Source organism: Lepisma saccharinum, chromosome 27 (assembly GCF_977018435.1).
Source record: "Lepisma saccharinum chromosome 27, izLepSacc3.1, whole genome shotgun sequence".
Taxonomy (NCBI): Eukaryota; Metazoa; Arthropoda; class Insecta; order Zygentoma; family Lepismatidae; genus Lepisma; species Lepisma saccharinum.
In genome coordinates, this window is record NC_139255.1 from 41,172,493 (window position 1) to 41,191,042 (window position 18,550).

At 40.9% G+C, this 18,550-nt stretch overlaps 1 protein-coding gene across 1 annotated transcript in view; it reads left to right on the top strand.

Moving 5' to 3' along the window:
• Positions 1–18,294, top strand: part of LOC145980418 (b(0,+)-type amino acid transporter 1-like) — a 143,045-nt gene extending 124,751 nt beyond the window's left edge. The window contains exons 10-13 of the mRNA XM_083113500.1: positions 9,608–9,704; positions 14,632–14,781; positions 15,499–15,667; positions 17,975–18,294. Of these exons, the coding sequence (XP_082969626.1) occupies positions 9,608–9,704; positions 14,632–14,781; positions 15,499–15,667; positions 17,975–18,039 (481 nt within the window). The 3' untranslated portion in view covers positions 18,040–18,294. The remainder of the gene's footprint in view (positions 1–9,607; positions 9,705–14,631; positions 14,782–15,498; positions 15,668–17,974) is intronic.
• The last annotated feature ends 256 nt before the right edge of the window (positions 18,295–18,550 follow it).

Genomic DNA, 18,550 nt, shown 5'->3' on the forward strand with positions numbered 1-18,550 from the left:
GTTTTCTCCGCGATGAGGATGACGCTACACAGAGTGTCGGCAGGTAAGGCATCGTGGAACTCGCACACAATCTTGATGTTGGTGCGATCGTTAACAACCACCTGCTTTCTTTTAGATGTGTTGATGAGGAACATGGGTCTGCGAGCTATGAACTCGTTTGGATTGTAGTACACGTCCACGTTACCGGAAGTCACTCGTTTGTAAGCTGTGTACGCCTCGTACAGTTTCAGGTAGTCCTCTTCTGCGATGTTTAGGTTGTAGTTCTCACGTGGGAAAACTTCGTTCCTGCCATTTTTGAGGTAAATGTTCTTAATCTTGCAGTTGTCGAACTGGCTTGAATTTTTCTCCTGATTGTTACCTCTTCCTGTCTGGAAGAGTACGACTGCAAACTCGGGCATGTCGTACCGAATGTTGTTGAATTGCGTGGTTACGTCAAATTCGAAATGATTGCCGGAAGCAGGTTTTTGCACACACTGGTAGCCATAAAACTGAATGGACACTTGAGGATTCTTCAGGATGTCGGCTTTGTACTTGAGAGCATAGTTTGATTCGTATTCTACCACTGGCACGCGCAGCTCCATGGACCTTACAATACACTTGGCAGCGTCGGGTAGTGTGTTGGGAAGCAAGGTAGTCCCGTCCGGGCCCAAAGTGCTGTATCGCATCAGTGCGTCGTTGTCGTTGGCAGCTCTGCGAAAAGTAACACGCAAACCACCCTTCCACATGATCTCCTTGTAGTCCGAGAAGAAACCGGGCAGCAGACGCATGGGAAACAGTACTGTGTGACTTTGAGTTTTGATTTTTGTACCTGCTTCGAATCCTCCTGCCTGGTAGTATGCTGCATCGGTCTTGGAGAGTTTCAGTGTTCCCACGGCAGTCGAGGTAATCCCGGGGTAGTCAACCCTATCGATGACGGTGCCGTGTTTTCTAACTTCCACCTGCGAGAATAGGTATGGCACAAAATTATCTACGAGTCTTAGGTTTGCGTTGGCAAGAAATGCTTCGCTGTTGTCTCTCTTCACTACATCAAACTTGACGTACAAATCAGCTCTGTGAGGGTGAATGAATCCATCCCCGACGTCCACATCGTATTCTATCTCTCGATTCGCTTCGTTAAGGTTGGCAAACGTGCGACGGTTGGGAGGGAAGGACTGCAACTCGTAACTTTCGATTTGTTCCATGATGGCTATTTATTATATGTTAATCTCCACGACGACAGTGGTTGCGGCTCCTGCAAAATCAACCACCCCCCTCTTCTTGTTTGTCACTGCTAATTCTATGTTGTCTATGCGATTACGAGATACAGGAAAGTATATCGGTGGGGAGGGTGTGTAGATAATTGGCTCCATGAACTCAGAGTTTGGTTTGAACGTAGCGATAATACCTGTCTGCTTGTGACTCCCTGGGATGCCGTCAGAGGATTTGGTGATCATACCTTGATTATTTTTTTACAGAGCAGTTCGGGTAGGTTGTTATTTATAGACCCCACCCTATTTTTTTTGTTTTGTGTTCATGGCGATGGTCGTACCTAATGCGGCGACCCGTTCACCCAACGAGACGTCTCTGCTGACGAGTCTCCCAAAAGCTGCGTGCTCTAATTTTCTGTCAGCATCATGACGTACATCGAGATCGGTATTGGTATTGTAGGCAATATCGTGATCCTTGCATGCAGCATCCAGGGGATTCACACCCTTGTCGCCTTTTTTTTAGTCGCCGTTTGAGTTTGGTACCGGGACCGCGGTACTGGTAACCTGGCAAGTGCATCTTGAAGGGTAGCTTGTTGATGATGTCGTTCACGAGACCTCGACCTTCGGCCACGTTCCAAAATTTCGGAGGTAGGGTGTTGATGATTTTGATGAGGTACCCTATGCCTTTGTCGTCATTCACAATGAAGTTGGCAAGCTTGGAGCTAACCATGTCCACAATTCCTACCTTCTCGTTGCGAAAGTTGCTGTTGCCTGCATTCTCCTCTCCTGCAATAACCAACAACCTGTCTATGAGCTTGCGCACGTCGTCAACCCACACAAACTCTTTGGGCAGGTTGTTGTAGAGTTTGACGCCGCTGCCTGTTTTGACCTGGTTCCATATCGGCTTGATGAGGTTCTTGTATTTTTTCGCCGCTGCTAGATTTGACGCGATTCTGCGTAGCGTCGTTGTTTTGGTACAAGGCATCCGTCATGATCAAAATTTCGTTGTAACTTTGGTAATCTTCGTCTGTGTAATCTCTTGGTTGCTTTTTTGGTGATGAGTTCCCACAGTCCAACCGTACCAGGATACCTGTTCCAGCTGTTTTTCTCACCCAAATTGACTTTCACGTTGTCACCCTCGAACGTGACTTTCGATTTTCCGATTTTCCAAACCACGCCCTCGTTGAGTTTCATGGTTGGGTACAATCCGAAAACCTCGTCTTTCTCGAACTAAACTCAACGACCTGTTGATCAATCAATTTTCGGAACGCTGCTCTTCTTGCTGGAACAGTGACGATTTCGGATTCGCGACGATCGACATGACGAGGAAACCCAACGACGGAAAATACAGAAACAAAATTAACGACTTTCTAAACGTTGCAACGTTGTAAGAAACGTTATTCGAATAATCAAGGTATGATCACCAAATCCTCTGACGGCATCCCAGGGAGTCACAAGCAGACAGGTATTATCGCTACGTTCAAACCAAACTCTGAGTTCATGGAGCCAATTATCTACACACCCTCCCCACCGATATACTTTCCTGTATCTCGTAATCGCATAGACAACATAGAATTAGCAGTGACAAACAAGAAGAGGGGGGGTGGTTGATTTTGCAGGAGCCGCAACCACTGTCGTCGTGGAGATTAACATATAATAAATAGCCATCATGGAACAAATCGAAAGTTACGAGTTGCAGTCCTTCCCTCCCAACCGTCGCACGTTTGCCAACCTTAACGAAGCGAATCGAGAGATAGAATACGATGTGGACGTCGGGGATGGATTCATTCACCCTCACAGAGCTGATTTGTACGTCAAGTTTGATGTAGTGAAGAGAGACAACAGCGAAGCATTTCTTGCCAACGCAAACCTAAGACTCGTAGATAATTTTGTGCCATACCTATTCTCGCAGGTGGAAGTTAGAAAACACGGCACCGTCATCGATAGGGTTGACTACCCCGGGATTACCTCGACTGCCGTGGGAACACTGAAACTCTCCAAGACCGATGCAGCATACTACCAGGCAGGGGGATTCGAAGCAGGTACAAAAATCAAAACTCAAAGTCACACAGTACTGTTTCCCATGCGTCTGCTGCCCGGTTTCTTCTCGGACTACAAGGAGATCATGTGGAAGGGTGGTTTGCGTGTTACTTTTCGCAGAGCTGCCAACGACAACGACGCACTGATGCGATACAGCACTTTGGGCCCGGACGGGACTACCTTGCTTCCCAACACACTACCCGACGCTGCCAAGTGTATTGTAAGGTCCATGGAGCTGCGCGTGCCAGTGGTAGAATACGAATCAAACTATGCTCTCAAGTACAAAGCCGACATCCTGAAGAATCCTCAAGTGTCCATTCAGTTTTATGGCTACCAGTGTGTGCAAAAACCTGCTTCCGGCAATCATTTCGAATTTGACGTAACCACGCAATTCAACAACATTCGGTACGACATGCCCGAGTTTGCAGTCGTACTCTTCCAGACAGGAAGAGGTAACAATCAGGAGAAAAATTCAAGCCAGTTCGACAACTGCAAGATTAAGAACATTTACCTCAAAAATGGCAGGAACGAAGTTTTCCCACGTGAGAACTACAACCTAAACATCGCAGAAGAGGACTACCTGAAACTGTACGAGGCGTACACAGCTTACAAACGAGTGACTTCCGGTAACGTGGACGTGTACTACAATCCAAACGAGTTCATAGCTCGCAGACCCATGTTCCTCATCAACACATCTAAAAGAAAGCAGGTGGTTGTTAACGATCGCACCAACATCAAGATTGTGTGCGAGTTCCACGATGCCTTACCTGCCGACACTCTGTGTAGCGTCATCCTCATCGCGGAGAAAACTTTTGTGTATGATGCCAGGAACGAGCGAGTAACCGAACAGTTTTAAGAAAAAAAATATATACTGACCAAAAATCCTTTGTTAACCTGCAACGCTGTGTCCAGGATGTACTGCAAGAAGTGGAGGTTGATAATAAAACATCTTCTTACAATATATATACACACTGCCTGTCAACACCTTGTTTTGTGGTCAATCTGAAAATATAATAAAATTAAATCATGCTTGAGCGCGCAATATTGATACGGCCTAGTGAGTTGGCAACATTAGTAGACCCAAATGGAGAATTCTGCGACCAAAAATGAGGCTCGGTGAGGCTCGCCTTAATAGTTTGCTCTTGTAAGGCATAAGCCTTATTTTCTCGCAGTGTTGCCAACATCTTACTCGAAAAAATCACCAAGGTTTCTCTCCACGTTCCACTACATAGAATATCCTCGGGCAAGGCATCGTGAAACTCGCAGACGATCTTGATGTTGGTTCGATCGTTGACCACAACCTTCTTTCTCTTAGATGTGTTGATGACGGTCATGGGTCTCCGTGCTTTGAATTCGCTGGGCGTATAGTACATGTCCACGCTTCCCTCGGTCACGCGTTTGTAAGCCGAGAACGCTTCGTAAAGTTTGAGGTAATCGTTTTTTTTTTTTTTTTGGTCACGTCGAGGTTGTAATTCTCGTGCGGGAACACTTCGTTTCTACTGTTCTTCAGATAAACATTCTTGATCTTGCAGTCGTCAAACTTGCTGGAATCTTTTTCCTGATTTTTGTCCCTCCCGGTCTGAAAAAGCACTACGATGAAATCTGGCATGTCGAACTGTATGTTGTAGAACTGCGTCGCATCAGTGCATCAGTGCGTCGTTGTTGTTGGCAGCTCTTCGAAACGTGATTCTCAGTCTTCTCTTCCACATGATCTCCTTGTAGTCCGAGAAGAATCCCGGAAGCAAACGCATGGGAAAGAGCACCGTGTGACTTCTCGTCGATATTTTGGTTCCCGCTTCAAATCCTCCTGCCTGATAGTATGCTGCGTCCGTTTTGGATAATTTCAACGTTCCCACCGCCGTCGACATGATGCCCGGATAATCTATTCTGTTGATGACGGTGTTGTGTTTCCTCACCTCCACCTGCGAGAACAGGTGAGGCACGAAGTTGTCCACGAGTATCAAATTTGCTGCTGCGGGAAACGCATATCCGCTTTTCTTCTTCACCACGTCGAATTGAAGGTAGAGGTCTGCTCTGTGAGGATGAACAAACCCATCGCCTACGTCCACATCGTATTCGATCTCTCTGTTCGCTTCGTTCAAATTTCCGAACATAGGTTCTATTCATATTTTTACTCACGTATAGGCGTACATGATGAATCAGCAAACATATTTTTTCTAAGTCTTGCCGTTTCCAAGATAACCCTATTTCCGCTCGCTATTTTCGATTTCCGAGCATAGGTTCTATTCATATTTTACTCACGTATAGGCGTACGTGATGAATCACCAAACAAATTTTTCCTAAGTCTTACCGTTTTCAAGATAACCCCACTTCCGGTTGCTATTTTGGATTTCCGAACATAGGTTCTATTCATATTTTTTCTCACGTATAGGTGTACATGAAAAATCCGCAAACAGAATTTTCCTAAGTCTTACCGTTTCCAAGATAATCCCACTTCCGGTCGCCATTTTCGATTTCCGAACATAGATTCTATTCATACTTTTACTCACGTATAGGTGTACGTGATGAATCCGCAAACAGATTTCTCCTAAGTCTTACCGTTTCCTAGATAACCCCACTTCCGGTCGCCATTTTGGATTTCCGAACATAGGTTCTATTCATACTTTTACTCACGTATAGGTGTACGTGATGAATCAGCAAACATATTTTTTCTAAGGCTTGCCGTTTCCAAGATAACCCCACTTCCGGTCGCCATTTTGGATTTCCGAGCATAGGTTCTATTCATACTTTTTCTCACGTATAGGTGTACGTGATGAATCCGCAAACAGATTTTTCCTAAGTCTTACCGTTTCCAAGATAACCCCACTTCCGGTCGCCATTTTGGATTTCCGAGCATAGGTTCTATTCATACTTTTACTCACGTATAGGTGTACGTGATGAATCCGCAAACAGATTTCTCCTAAGTTTTACTGTTTCCAAGATAACCCCACTTCCGGTCGCCATTTTGGATTTCCGAACATAGGTTCTATTCATACTTTTTCTCACGTATAGGTGTACGTGATGAATCCGCAAACAGATTTTTCCTAAGTTTTACTGTTTCCAAGATAACCCCACTTCCGGTCGCCATTTTGGATTTCCGAACATAGGTTCTATTCATACTTTTTCTCACATATAGGTGTACGTGATGAATCCCCAAACAGATTGTTTTTGCTAAGTCATGAATTGGAGGGTTCTATGACAACCTATATTAATTCTCGTAAGAGAACAGAACGTGTCCTACGGGGCAAGTTAAGGGGGCATGTGCATGGCCAAAGTAGCAGCTGGCCTCTCTCTTTTCAACGTGAACTTGGGAGTGGCGCAAATTCCACGCCGGAACAGGCGTTCTGCCCGGTACGGAAGTTGATGTTTATCGCGGCGTTACAAATCCAGCCGGTTGTACGGAAGCTAATCTTCACGTGTATTTTTCACGAGACACGCTAAACGCCACGTGCATACGCAAGATCATGGCCTTGCGTAAAAAATCAAAAAATTTAAAAAACAATAAGACTTTACCGCCGGGCAAACTGCTCGAAATGGACGCCAAACAGAACACGGCTAAATTGATGATGAATAGCATGTATGGTCAGATGTACGAATTGAAAAACATTCCGGAAGAGATTCACCCGCACGTCAATCAATTCTACGTTCGAAGGCCGTACGGGAAAACCTTTACGTTTTTGGTTGGGCACCACGCCAGGGGGCCAGGAATCCTAAAAAACAACAATTATTATTATTTTGTCTGTTTGCTTGCGTCACAATACACGCGCACGTGTGTGTGTGTGTGTGTGTGTGTGTGTGTGTGTGTGACACATCGTTCCCCCAAGAGAGAGGTTTACAAAGGTCACGATCTACAAACATTTGGTCCTTCAAAAATAAGAGAATAAGAAGATGAGAAGATGAGAGCTCATCTTTCACTCATCACTGCTTTTCTGCGCCCTGAAACATCGCCAGCGTAATAAATAAGGCACGGAACGTGGAGAGAAAATGAGTGTATGTGTGTATGTGTGTGTGTGGCACATCGTTCTCGAGAGAGGTTTACAAAGGTCACGATCTACAAACATTTGGTTACGATAAGGTGCACTCATCCTTGAAGAATGAGAGGATGAGAAGATGAGAAGATGAGAGGAGGCGCGGAACGGGGAGAGAAAGTGAGTGTATGTGTGTATATGTGTGGCACATCGTTCTCGAGAGAGGTTTACAAAGGTCACGATCTACAAACATTTTGGAGGATGAGAAGATGAGAAGATGAGAAGATGAGAAGATGAGAGGATGAGAGGATGAGAGCTCATCTTTCACTCATCACTGCTTTTCTGCGCCCGTGAAACATCGTCAGCGCAATAAATGAGGCGCGGAACAGGGAGAGAAAGTGAGTTTTTCAACTTTTTGTGGTCGTTTGGTCAAGAAATCAGAGTTGCGGTCAAAGGTACATATTGACACTACTCGCGTCAAAACAAAGACGGTAGGTGGCGCCAGGGGAAATGATGCGTGTGGGTTAGTGTGATGCGCGAGTCCCTGCATCGCGAGGATGGATCGGTACACCGTACCAGAACGCGTGTTCATTGTAAGAAATAATGGATATAGGGATCGTATCAGACCATTCAACGTGAATTTGGACCATTGAAGGTGGGTGTTTGGTGTGCAATTTCCCGACACCGTAACATTGGACCCATTTTCTTTGAAGTAAACACACAAGTTAGTTAGACATCTTCAGTGCATTTGTAAATCAGCTGGATGATGAATAACTGCGTCGCGGTTATTTCCAACAAGACGGAGCGACATACCATACTTCCAACGAGTCCATGGCAGAAATTGAGTCCTTTTTTGGTGACAGAATCATCTACAAACGATTGTGGCCGCCAAGATCCCCAGATTTGACACCTCCGGATTTCTTTCTATGGGGTTTCCTTAAAGGTTGTGTCTACAGAAACAAACCACCATCACTGCAAGATGCGAAACAACATCGAGAATGCGATTCACGAGATAACGCCGGAGACTCTACATCGGACTTTTCACAATATGTAACGCCGTGTATAAACATGTCTGGACGTCCAGGGAAGACACTTGCAGCACCCGATCTGACGATCATGTATTCAGCATGAAACAAGGTATATGCATTGTGAATTTCATTTTCCTATGTATGTTTGTTCGGAAATTATAACGTTTTTTTCGGGTTCGAAAGCTAGTGGGACACCCTGTATTACAATAGATAATGATATGAAACAGATTGTCATCTACATGCATCCATGCAATTTTTTTGATAAATTATTTGTAGGGATTTTATAATATTAAGTTAGAATTTCCTCTAAACCACGCGGGAAAAAAATTGAGGGGGTCGTGGAAGTTTCGGAAGGGGCAGTGTCCACCGCCCCCTCTTAATAACGTCCCTGTCAAATACAGTCCAAATTTGTCCTGTGCAGCAGTAACGCCAAGAAAGTTAAACTGAGTTTATGTCAAATGTATGCAGTTGGCGTATACGGTGATACGGTGAGAGTTGTGGGTAAAACTTAGTCCAGATTTTATAGAAAAAAGGACGCCTAATGCGGGGATCGATAACAAAATAAGGACTATCTGCTAGAAAAAGAAGGCATAATATACAGTGACAGATTTCTGAAGGTAAACAACTAATTTGGTGCTCGGGGGTGGAGAGAAGGGAGAAAGTCACATATTTAAAATAGAATTTTCTACACATTTTGCCTTGAAATAATGTAATTTTTAGCACAAAAATTTGTGGAATATCTCTTGGTATTATCCACTGCATTGAAATTTACAGTACTAAATCTACGAATGTAAAGATTTTTAATTCCTCAAACGTTTTAATTTAGAACTGTTTTCCACTCAACTTTACATAATTTAATACTTTACTTTATGGGCTAAATGACATTTCTAAATAGGATTGAGAAATTAAAACATTTAGTCTTTAATCCTTCTGGAACAACTTTACAGAAATCGTATCTATTTTTTAGTTGTTTTTTGTAAATAAAACAGGTATCGACCTCCGTTTCGGAGTGGTTAGTACAGCGCGATACGATGCCAGGAGCTTCGGGTTCGACTCCCAACCTGATATTTTTTTTGTGTTCCTTTATCAATTACATCCGTCATCCTCATCGTCACAATTACCCAAAATAAAGAAAAGCAACGTCAAATAAAAAAAATCGAATCGCATAAAAGAGGCTTACTTGGAACTGTTCACAGTAAGATCAGCACACCCTTAAAGAGGATAGGATAGAAATATCCCTGAATTGATAATTCATATTTCGTAAAGATTATTAAGATTCAACAACGAAAATGAGGTGCAAATTCTAAGGTGTTAAGGTACTGTACTATTACTTTACTAATTAATCCAGATTTTTTTAAAATCATATATTATTCCATATTTGCAGGATCTGTTACGTGGCTGGTCGAGATGGACATCTGGTGGATATTTTGTCGTACGTTCATGTGAATCGTCTCACACCCGCACCAGCTCTGATATTAAACGTACGTATATTTCGAACAAACCAATGTTTCAAGTTTACTCTAAGCACAAATGTTAATAGGAACTAGATGCGCAGCGTAATGTGAGGTCCGAATAGCTGAAATGTGAACTCCGGCTAAGATTTCCAACGTATTAACATCTTGAAGCAAGACACACACACACACTAACACACACACACACACACACACACATTATAATACATATACCGTGCGTCCAATTTCTTGCGAGGCCGCGAGATCGGGAGAAGTGTGGCGGGCGGCGCTAGCGGACATGCCGACATTTTCGACCAGTAACGTCCCGTTTATTTTTATGGACATATCTTAAGCATGGAGATATTTATATTAATATTGCAAATCGAGCACTAACCTGTGTTATAAGAGTTGTTGAAAGTGATGTCCACCTACATTCACACATTCCTGGGATTGTTTGATGAAATTTTGATTCACACGCAAAAGTTCTTCCGTAATTCTGCCCCAATTTCGTCGAAATTTTCTTCGGTTAGAATCCGTCATTTTTGATTAGGGGTTCTAAAATTTAGCGATCCAGTTTCTCGTAATGTTAGGAAAAGACGTAACCTTCTCTCTACCTGGAGGTGAAACGCCAGGGAATTTCTGTGCAAATTACCTACACACGTCTCGACAGGAGTCTGTTTCCACGTAAGTGTCATACATAAAAATTATGTTCTAACGTGAACTTTGCGGCTGGCATTTCAATCGCCTCACGTACACACAACACACTGCAATTACGCGAAGCAGTAGCACGGCAAGTAACCAAAAGCCACACTCTTTCACACAGTACGAAATTAACACGCTCTTGGTTCAAAGTCTGTTCCTCACTCCATTCGCAGTTCTGTACAGGGCACCTGTAGTCGTGAAGGAAAGAACAACTTCAGCTCGGAGCTTTCAGATTGGAAACAATGCTCACGAAAACCATTGACTTAGTTTGCAACGTAATCTTGATACAGTGTTGCACATTCGAAACCTCCAAACAATTCCGAGCGAAGCAAAACACTTTCGAGGGTAAACTTAAGCGGGACGTTACTCGGCCTTGCAAGGAATTCGACGCACGGTATATATATATATATATATATATATATATATATATATATATATATATATAACTCTCTAGTCTTCTTAAACCCGAAGGTTCATGGCTGCAGCAACACAGGCCTTCCATCTGTCCCTATCTTGAGAAAGATCTATATATTCTTTTCCATCCCTATCGATTTCCTTTAGGTCCATCTCAATGTTGTCCTTCCATCTTCGTCTTGGCCTTACTACAGGTCTCTTACCATCAGGTTTCCCAACAAGAATCCTGTAAACTCCTCTTTCCTCTCCCATTCGTGCCACATGGCCTGCGCACCTAAGTCTTCTTGATTTAATTATTCTAACAATATCTGGACATGAATATAAATTATGTAGTTCTAAATTACGTAACCTTCTCCACTCACCTGTCTTCTCATCCCTTTTAGGTCCACATATTTTCCTAAGGATCTTATTTTCAAATACTCTCAATTTATGTTCCTCTTTCAATGTAAGGGACCAAGTTTCACATCCATACAATACTACAGGCAAAATTACTGTTTTGTATATTTTAACTTTTAATTTCTTAGATATTAAACGAGAAGACAAAAGTTTATGAAGAGAGTAGTAACATGCATTTCCTGAATGAAGCCTACTTTTTATTTCCTCTTTAATATAATTTTCATTTGTTAATATTACTCCTAAGTATTTGAATTTGGAAACTGTTTCAAACGAGTTGTTATCAATAATTAGATTTTGATTATTACCTAACACTTGGTTTCGGCCTGTAAGCATATATTTAGTTTTCTCTTTGTTAACTTCCAAACCTATCTCTTTAGCAGTAAAAATAAAGTACTCCCCTTTGCATAGCACCACGCCATGAAGGCGTATAGTGGGTGTGGGGGTAACGCCCCACACTTTCTTGATCCGGTCGTGAGTGGCGGTGATGTGATCAGCATCACGCCCCTGACTGCCTTTACCCCCCAGGGTTTCCCCCAGGTACCCATGTTATTCGACGCTGGGTGGGCGCCGGGGCCGCTTCCATCGTTAGAAAAGTTCCCGGATTTGAACCGGCCGGGAATCGAACCCGGGACCTTTAGCATGGTAGTCAGACGCGTTACCGACTGAGCCACCTTTTGGAAAATATTTTAGCGTTGTTCTTAATTGTATTTATATCATCCCCTAATAAGTCTATATCATCTGCATATGCTAACAACTGAGTCACACCATTTTCTTTTAACTTCCTAACAGCATATTCTAAGGCAAAATTAATGAGCAATGGAGATAATGCATCTCCTTGTTTTAACCCATCATGAGTTGTAAATTTGTCAGACACATTAATACCAGTGGCGTAGCGTTATAGTACGTCCACATGCCCGGCGTTCCCTGATTTAAAATTTCAAAAATACATAAATGCTGTAAAAATAAAGTAAATCTTGACTAATTTCATATATGTTTGACCTTCATGGCATTATAATAGCTATTTTTCGCGATCCGCTTGCAACGCTCCACTAACAACACTCGTCTAGCAAGCATTTTTTCCAATGTCTTTCCTGCCTGGACGCCGGGCAGGTTCGGCGTAAAGAACTCTATATTCCTTGCTGTCTTTCTGGAGGGAAAGCTTGGACAGGCTTGGATCTCTACAGCACGCGCGTAAATGCTCTCTCATACGCCAGCGTATGGAGCAGAGGGCTACGTGATTGGTTCATGTGACCCTTCATGCCTTCTGAAGCAGACGACAGATGTAGAATTCCTACTCGGTTCTTCGCGCTCGTGCCACTCGTGCTATGTGATGCTACAAAACACAATATTGACTGACATAACTTTACCGAACTCAAATATACCATTTCTTAATGACCATTGCATTGTATAATTTATCGCACGAACAGCGATGTGTATTAAAAACTAAAAGTTCAACACAGATTTTGTCAAATAAGTTGGTGAAGTCCTCGTGGTAGAAGTTCAGCCTGTGGCTGCTCTACCACTTAACCCACAAAACTATTATTTTATTATTATTATTATTATTATTATTATTATTATTATTATTATTTTCGTTAGTATCTAACTGCTTAATATTGTGTCAATGGAAATGTTTAGCATTCATTTGAAAACCCTTAACATCGAATGGTCTGTGGACAAAATTATTTTAAAATGTTTATCACCATTCCAAGATGCAATAAACAGTGGTCTGAATTACTAATCGGCACTGTTACGTCAGTAGAGTGTACGACAGTTGGATCATCCACCCACCTCCGTGTCAGAGTGTTTTGCACAGCGTGCCAAACGACAGAGGTCTCTGGTTCGAATCCCGGCGTTAGCACGGGTGTTCTTTATGAGTGTCCCTTCATCAACTTCATAAATATCATCACTCATATTCATATTCGCGATTAACCAAAAGTGGTAGAAAAGCGAAGTAAAATAAACCAAATCAATCAGTAGTTGGATCGCCCACAACAATGACGTCTACTGTTGTTCAGAGGCGCTTGTGATTCAGGTAGGTTTTCTAATGACTTGCGTCATACCAAAAAGTATAAAAAACACCAGAGTTCAAAACATTTGTTGCTCAGTGAGGCATCTCATTTTCTAGCTAAAACATGCATGGATGATGTTTTATTGAAAACCCAGTTGACTTCAGGCAAATAAACAATACCTGTGGCGACTAATTCCATAAGTAAATTATTAAGCAAGAGAGGGCCGACCCTTCCTTCGGACTTGGGGTACCCACCTGAAATGCCCATGCTACGCCACTGATTAATACCCACACGAATTTTACTTTGTTTCACTGGTGCATACTTTTATCATACCGTGTCATTCTAAAGAATGAGGGGATCTGAACCAGTTGTTTATGCAATTAATTGCTGGGGTGATGTAAACTACTCATCATCATTCATCCTCTTGATGAGACCACTCGTCATTGGCATGACGAGTTAACGCTTGGCAATGAGAAAGGTACAAAATCACACTAAGGATCTAAACTACAGAAAAGACAATGGTCACTCGTTGGGCTTTGTGAACCGTTGAACCTGAATCATGGCTGGGTGTAGGATAATTACCTGTCTATCTGAAGTCTTTAGCTGAATCCAATAAGCGAAGTCCTCTGTGAGCTTCTCCAATTCGTCGACCAGAGTGTCGTTCCACTTCTGACCTACTGCCTTGCTGACCACCTCGTCTCTCTCCACTCAATCCCCAAAGTCAGTCCCCTCTCAGCTTGTCTCACCTCTATATTACTAGGCCATCGAGCTCTTCCTCTATGCCGAATCGTGTTATTTAATTGCTACCATGCAAACCGCTGACTCTATAACCAGAAGTATTACCTGTTTCCTGAATGCTCAGGAGGTTTGCATGGCACAACACAATGCATTGTAAACATGCCTCAGAGGTTGAGACAACTGAGAAAAACAAGTGAATGCCCTGGTCAACGTGAAGCGTTCAGAGAGACTTTAATAAAAATAAATATACAATCTTAGGGATTGATACGATACTAACAAGCTTCTTAGGTATTCCAAAGTCTACTAATATATTATATAATTTATCTCTTTTGACCGAATCGTATGATTTTTTGAAATCAATGAGTAGCTGATGGACATTTTGATTATATTCCCAGTTTCTTTCAAGTATCTGTCTGATGTGAAAAATTTGATCTGTAGTTGACCTGTCACGTTTAAATCCACAATGATAATCACCTATAATTTCATTAGCATATGGGGTTAGTCTTGTTAGAAGAATGTTAGATAATATTTTATTATTATTATTATTATTATTATTATTGCGCAACCAAAAATACAACAGAAATTCATTAAAATTGGAGTAAAATGTTTAATTTGCGTATTGAATTAAAGTATATGTGCAACAGTTATGTTTGTCATCTAAATTGTTCTTATGTTAATGCCGATGTATGCTATTTCAGGCAATACTCTCTTTGATTATGATGCTCTCCGGCGACATCCTAAGACTGATCGATTTCTTCAGTTTCACGGCTTGGATATTCTACGGAATAACATTTGCATCTTTAATTGTTATGAGATTTACCAAGAAAGAGGCTAAGAGGCCGTACAAGGTAAGTATAGTCTCACCTTGTTTACGTGCAATATAATAATAGGAGACAGTAGCATGCACAGAAATGTACTTATAACTTTTATTTAGTGTTCAATCCTATTATGTAGCCTTCTCTTGTAGCAATCTCCTATGTATAAAAAAAGCTGGCTCACAAGGAGGGGTCTGTATAACACCCCTTCCCCTTTGGCCACATAAGCGATTAGAAAGACGAAAGGAAAATTCATCTAATTACTTATAAATTTATCAACCGATAAGCAGTAAGACTTTGTGATATCTCATCAAATCATATAAAATCTCAGGAGCACACATTTTTAACAATTAAAGAATTCCATTGAATTAATGCACGTGGGATGCATAGGTATTACCAAGCAAATTGTCCATCACCATGTTTACTCTCTCTGTTTTATGCAATGAGAGCTTCAAGAATTGGAACTAAACGCGAAACAAGTGGATAATAACCCTTACACCAGGACATATAAAAATACATCCCTTAAGACCACGTATGATACAAGAGAAAAATTAATGAATATAGTCATGGACAATTTGATGAGCAATAATTGTGCATCCCACTGTACGTATAATAACATAAATAATCATTTATAATTTCTATAACTTACATTTTTAACAGTTGTATGGTTCTTGTAAGTCAAACACAGAGTTTTCTCCTTACACCTGTTTTCAAGAACAAAATTTGTTCTTGTTGTTTTCTCTTTTCTAGGTGCCTATCGTGCTTCCTGTTATCGTTTTATGCATCTCCATCTACCTCGTGGTGGCGCCCGTTGCAGAGAACCCGAGTATCGAATTCCTTCTTCCCTTGGGTTTCCTTGTTCTGGGACTCTTTGTCTACGTACCTTTCATCTACTACAAAGTGCAACTGGGTTGTATGGGTAAGAAAGTTCGGACTGATTTTCCTACGCACATTTCATCGAGTTAGTATAATCAAGAGCAATGTAGCTGACATAATCCGTTTCTTTAGAGTATTAGAGCAAGATGATATTTGAACAACATTATTCAATTATATTTTCAATGTGTTTTCTATTTTCTAATTCGCAATGTCACAGTTTTTCCTTTACTTACGGCATACAATCGAATAATCTACGAGTTCGCACATATTGAAACTAAATGAAAGGGTATTATGCTGTAAATTAGACATTATGTCATGTGTGCCTGACTTCATCATACACATCGATTCTTATAGAACCGGCCCGACAAAATGAACTGTAATATGAAATATACCAAACAAATATTAACGTAATTTATACATGACGTACCTTGGATAGTGTGCCATTGATTGTTCATTGTGATCAGAGTATGTCTTGAAAGTGTCCGCAGTTTTCAAGAAGGCACGCCTCCACCCACGTTTGCATATTCGCCGTGACTCGCCGCAGTGTTTCTCCGGTGATGTTCCTGATTTCAGCCGAAATATTGTCCTTTAAAACTTGTAACGTACGCGGTTTGTTGAATAGGCCCTGTCCTTCAGTAAACCCCACAATAAAATATCCGGGCTGGTAAGGTCGGCCTGACATCTGGACACTGCAAACACGTTCGTAGGTACACCACTATGTGTCCTTTAACCTTAGTTTAGTTTAGTTTATTTGCGTCCAAATTACAGTACATGGTAATAAAGGACATGTCAATACTTACATTACAATACAATACTGGGTTACTAGATTTTACAAATACAAAATATATAGCCAAAAATTGTAAAAAATTGGGTCTTACTCTGGTATTATATCCAAATCACAAAAAAAAAAAAATAACATGAGAAGATTTCTATGCTGCCACCTGTCAGATCATATGCACACCATTCCACTCAGTGCAGCCCACGGATTATGACGCAAATAAGTAACTTTATAAGTGAAGTCTTCTACATTTATAGATAGCATTTGCTGTTAGACGAAATCTAATCTACGATTACTCTTCACATGTCTACTAGCGCCATTGTGGTGAAAACATGAACAAAACATCATTTTAACCAAGACCCGGTCTTGACTTCCGCACGGAACACTTGGCCTACTCAAGGACGTTAATGATATTTTGACCTAAAATACAGTAAGTTATTATAGAGCTGTGGAAAATAAAATACAAAAAGCGGTAATCCCAAATAAATAAAATAAAATAAACCTAAAATACCCTTCACCTCCCACATGTAAATTCAACTCGAGTGTAATCACTTTTACTCTTACGCAAAATGTAGAAAAATTGAAAGCATCTACGAAATTAAACCACGAATTCAAATGTTAGAATATACGACCGTTATCATAAACAATTCAATGGAATACAATACAATAGCAATAAACATCAAATTAAACAGATATAGAACATGAGGAACATTGTTACTTACCAAATATTTGTAATCAAGCTGATACATTCTTCCATCTTAGTATTATGGTCGATTTGAGGCGAAAATATTCAAAGGGACAGACAGGGGTGTATTTTGGGTCAAAAGTTGAGTATGTTTCAATTTGCAATAGAGTTCGTGATTGACAAGAATAGAACGTCTATTTGTGGCGGATATGCTTGGTTTATTCTTTCCAGCCTCGTCACAGATTTCTAAAAATACACCCATAGTTGACAAGGGCGTGTTTATTTACTGTGTATCCTATTACTGCTTATGCCATCCCCTTGTGTTAAAAAAAGGAGCCTGAGTTTATGGCAATAATATCACTGTTCATGCACTGTTATATTGCACATATTCAACCGCATTGTAAATGTTACTCTTTAACCCGAAAATTTTATATCCAGAAGACAGCAGTGACTAAGGCATTTAAAGCTCAACACGTCGCTTTGTAATATTGTCTTGCCAACATCGCCGTGAAATATAGAGCATCCAAAAGACAAATTAATATGAAATACAAATAAATTTAACACTTAGTCCTAACTGCAGTAACACTAGTTGACTTTATCTTATTTGGATGATGTTGTGTGTCAACATTTCGTAAATATACGAAAATCTTGGCTGCACTGCAAGGAATTTTGTATCAATCCGCGCTGGCGATAAGCAAAAATTCGTAAGGCAATAGGCCAGAACAAGACAATAGACAAGTGTCATGCGAAAATAAAGTACATTTACATTATTTTGCAAGGAAAGTTAGGTAATAATAAAGATAGTTCTTTGGGAAATATATATACGTAGATGCTTCCTTAGAAGTTTCGAAGTAAATTTATTTGTTTTTTAATGCTTTGTTTTACAGATCCACTTACAAGATTTCTGCAGAAACTGCTTACAGTGGCTCCATCTACGTATCAAGAATCTTAATGCTCATCGAATAAGAAAAGCTCATGTACAGTCACGTACATTTGTGGATTGTAACAACCACATAGACTTTTATTCCTTACAATCCAAAAGTGTCCATCACGATCCAGCATGTTTAAAAAGAAGCTTTGAGATTTTTAATGCGCTCAAGAACAAAAAATACATCCTATTTTTGTACTGGGCTCGATATTTTTTCTAAAAATAAATTATATTAGTTGTGCCATATTGTAAATATGAAAAGTAAATATAAAGACATGTGTTTAATATTTTGTTAGGTCTAACTAACTCTCCCGCATCCCTAAACCCGAAGGTTCATTGTCGCAGCAACATAAGATTTTCTATCTATCCTTATCCTAGCTAAGATCATTCCAATTTTGACTACCTTACCAATTTCCTTCTCGTCAATCTTAATATTATCATTTCATCTTCGTCTTGACGTTCCTACACATGTCTTGCCATCCTGTATCCATACAGTTCTCTCATCCCCTCCCATATAAGCTAAATGGCTAGCATA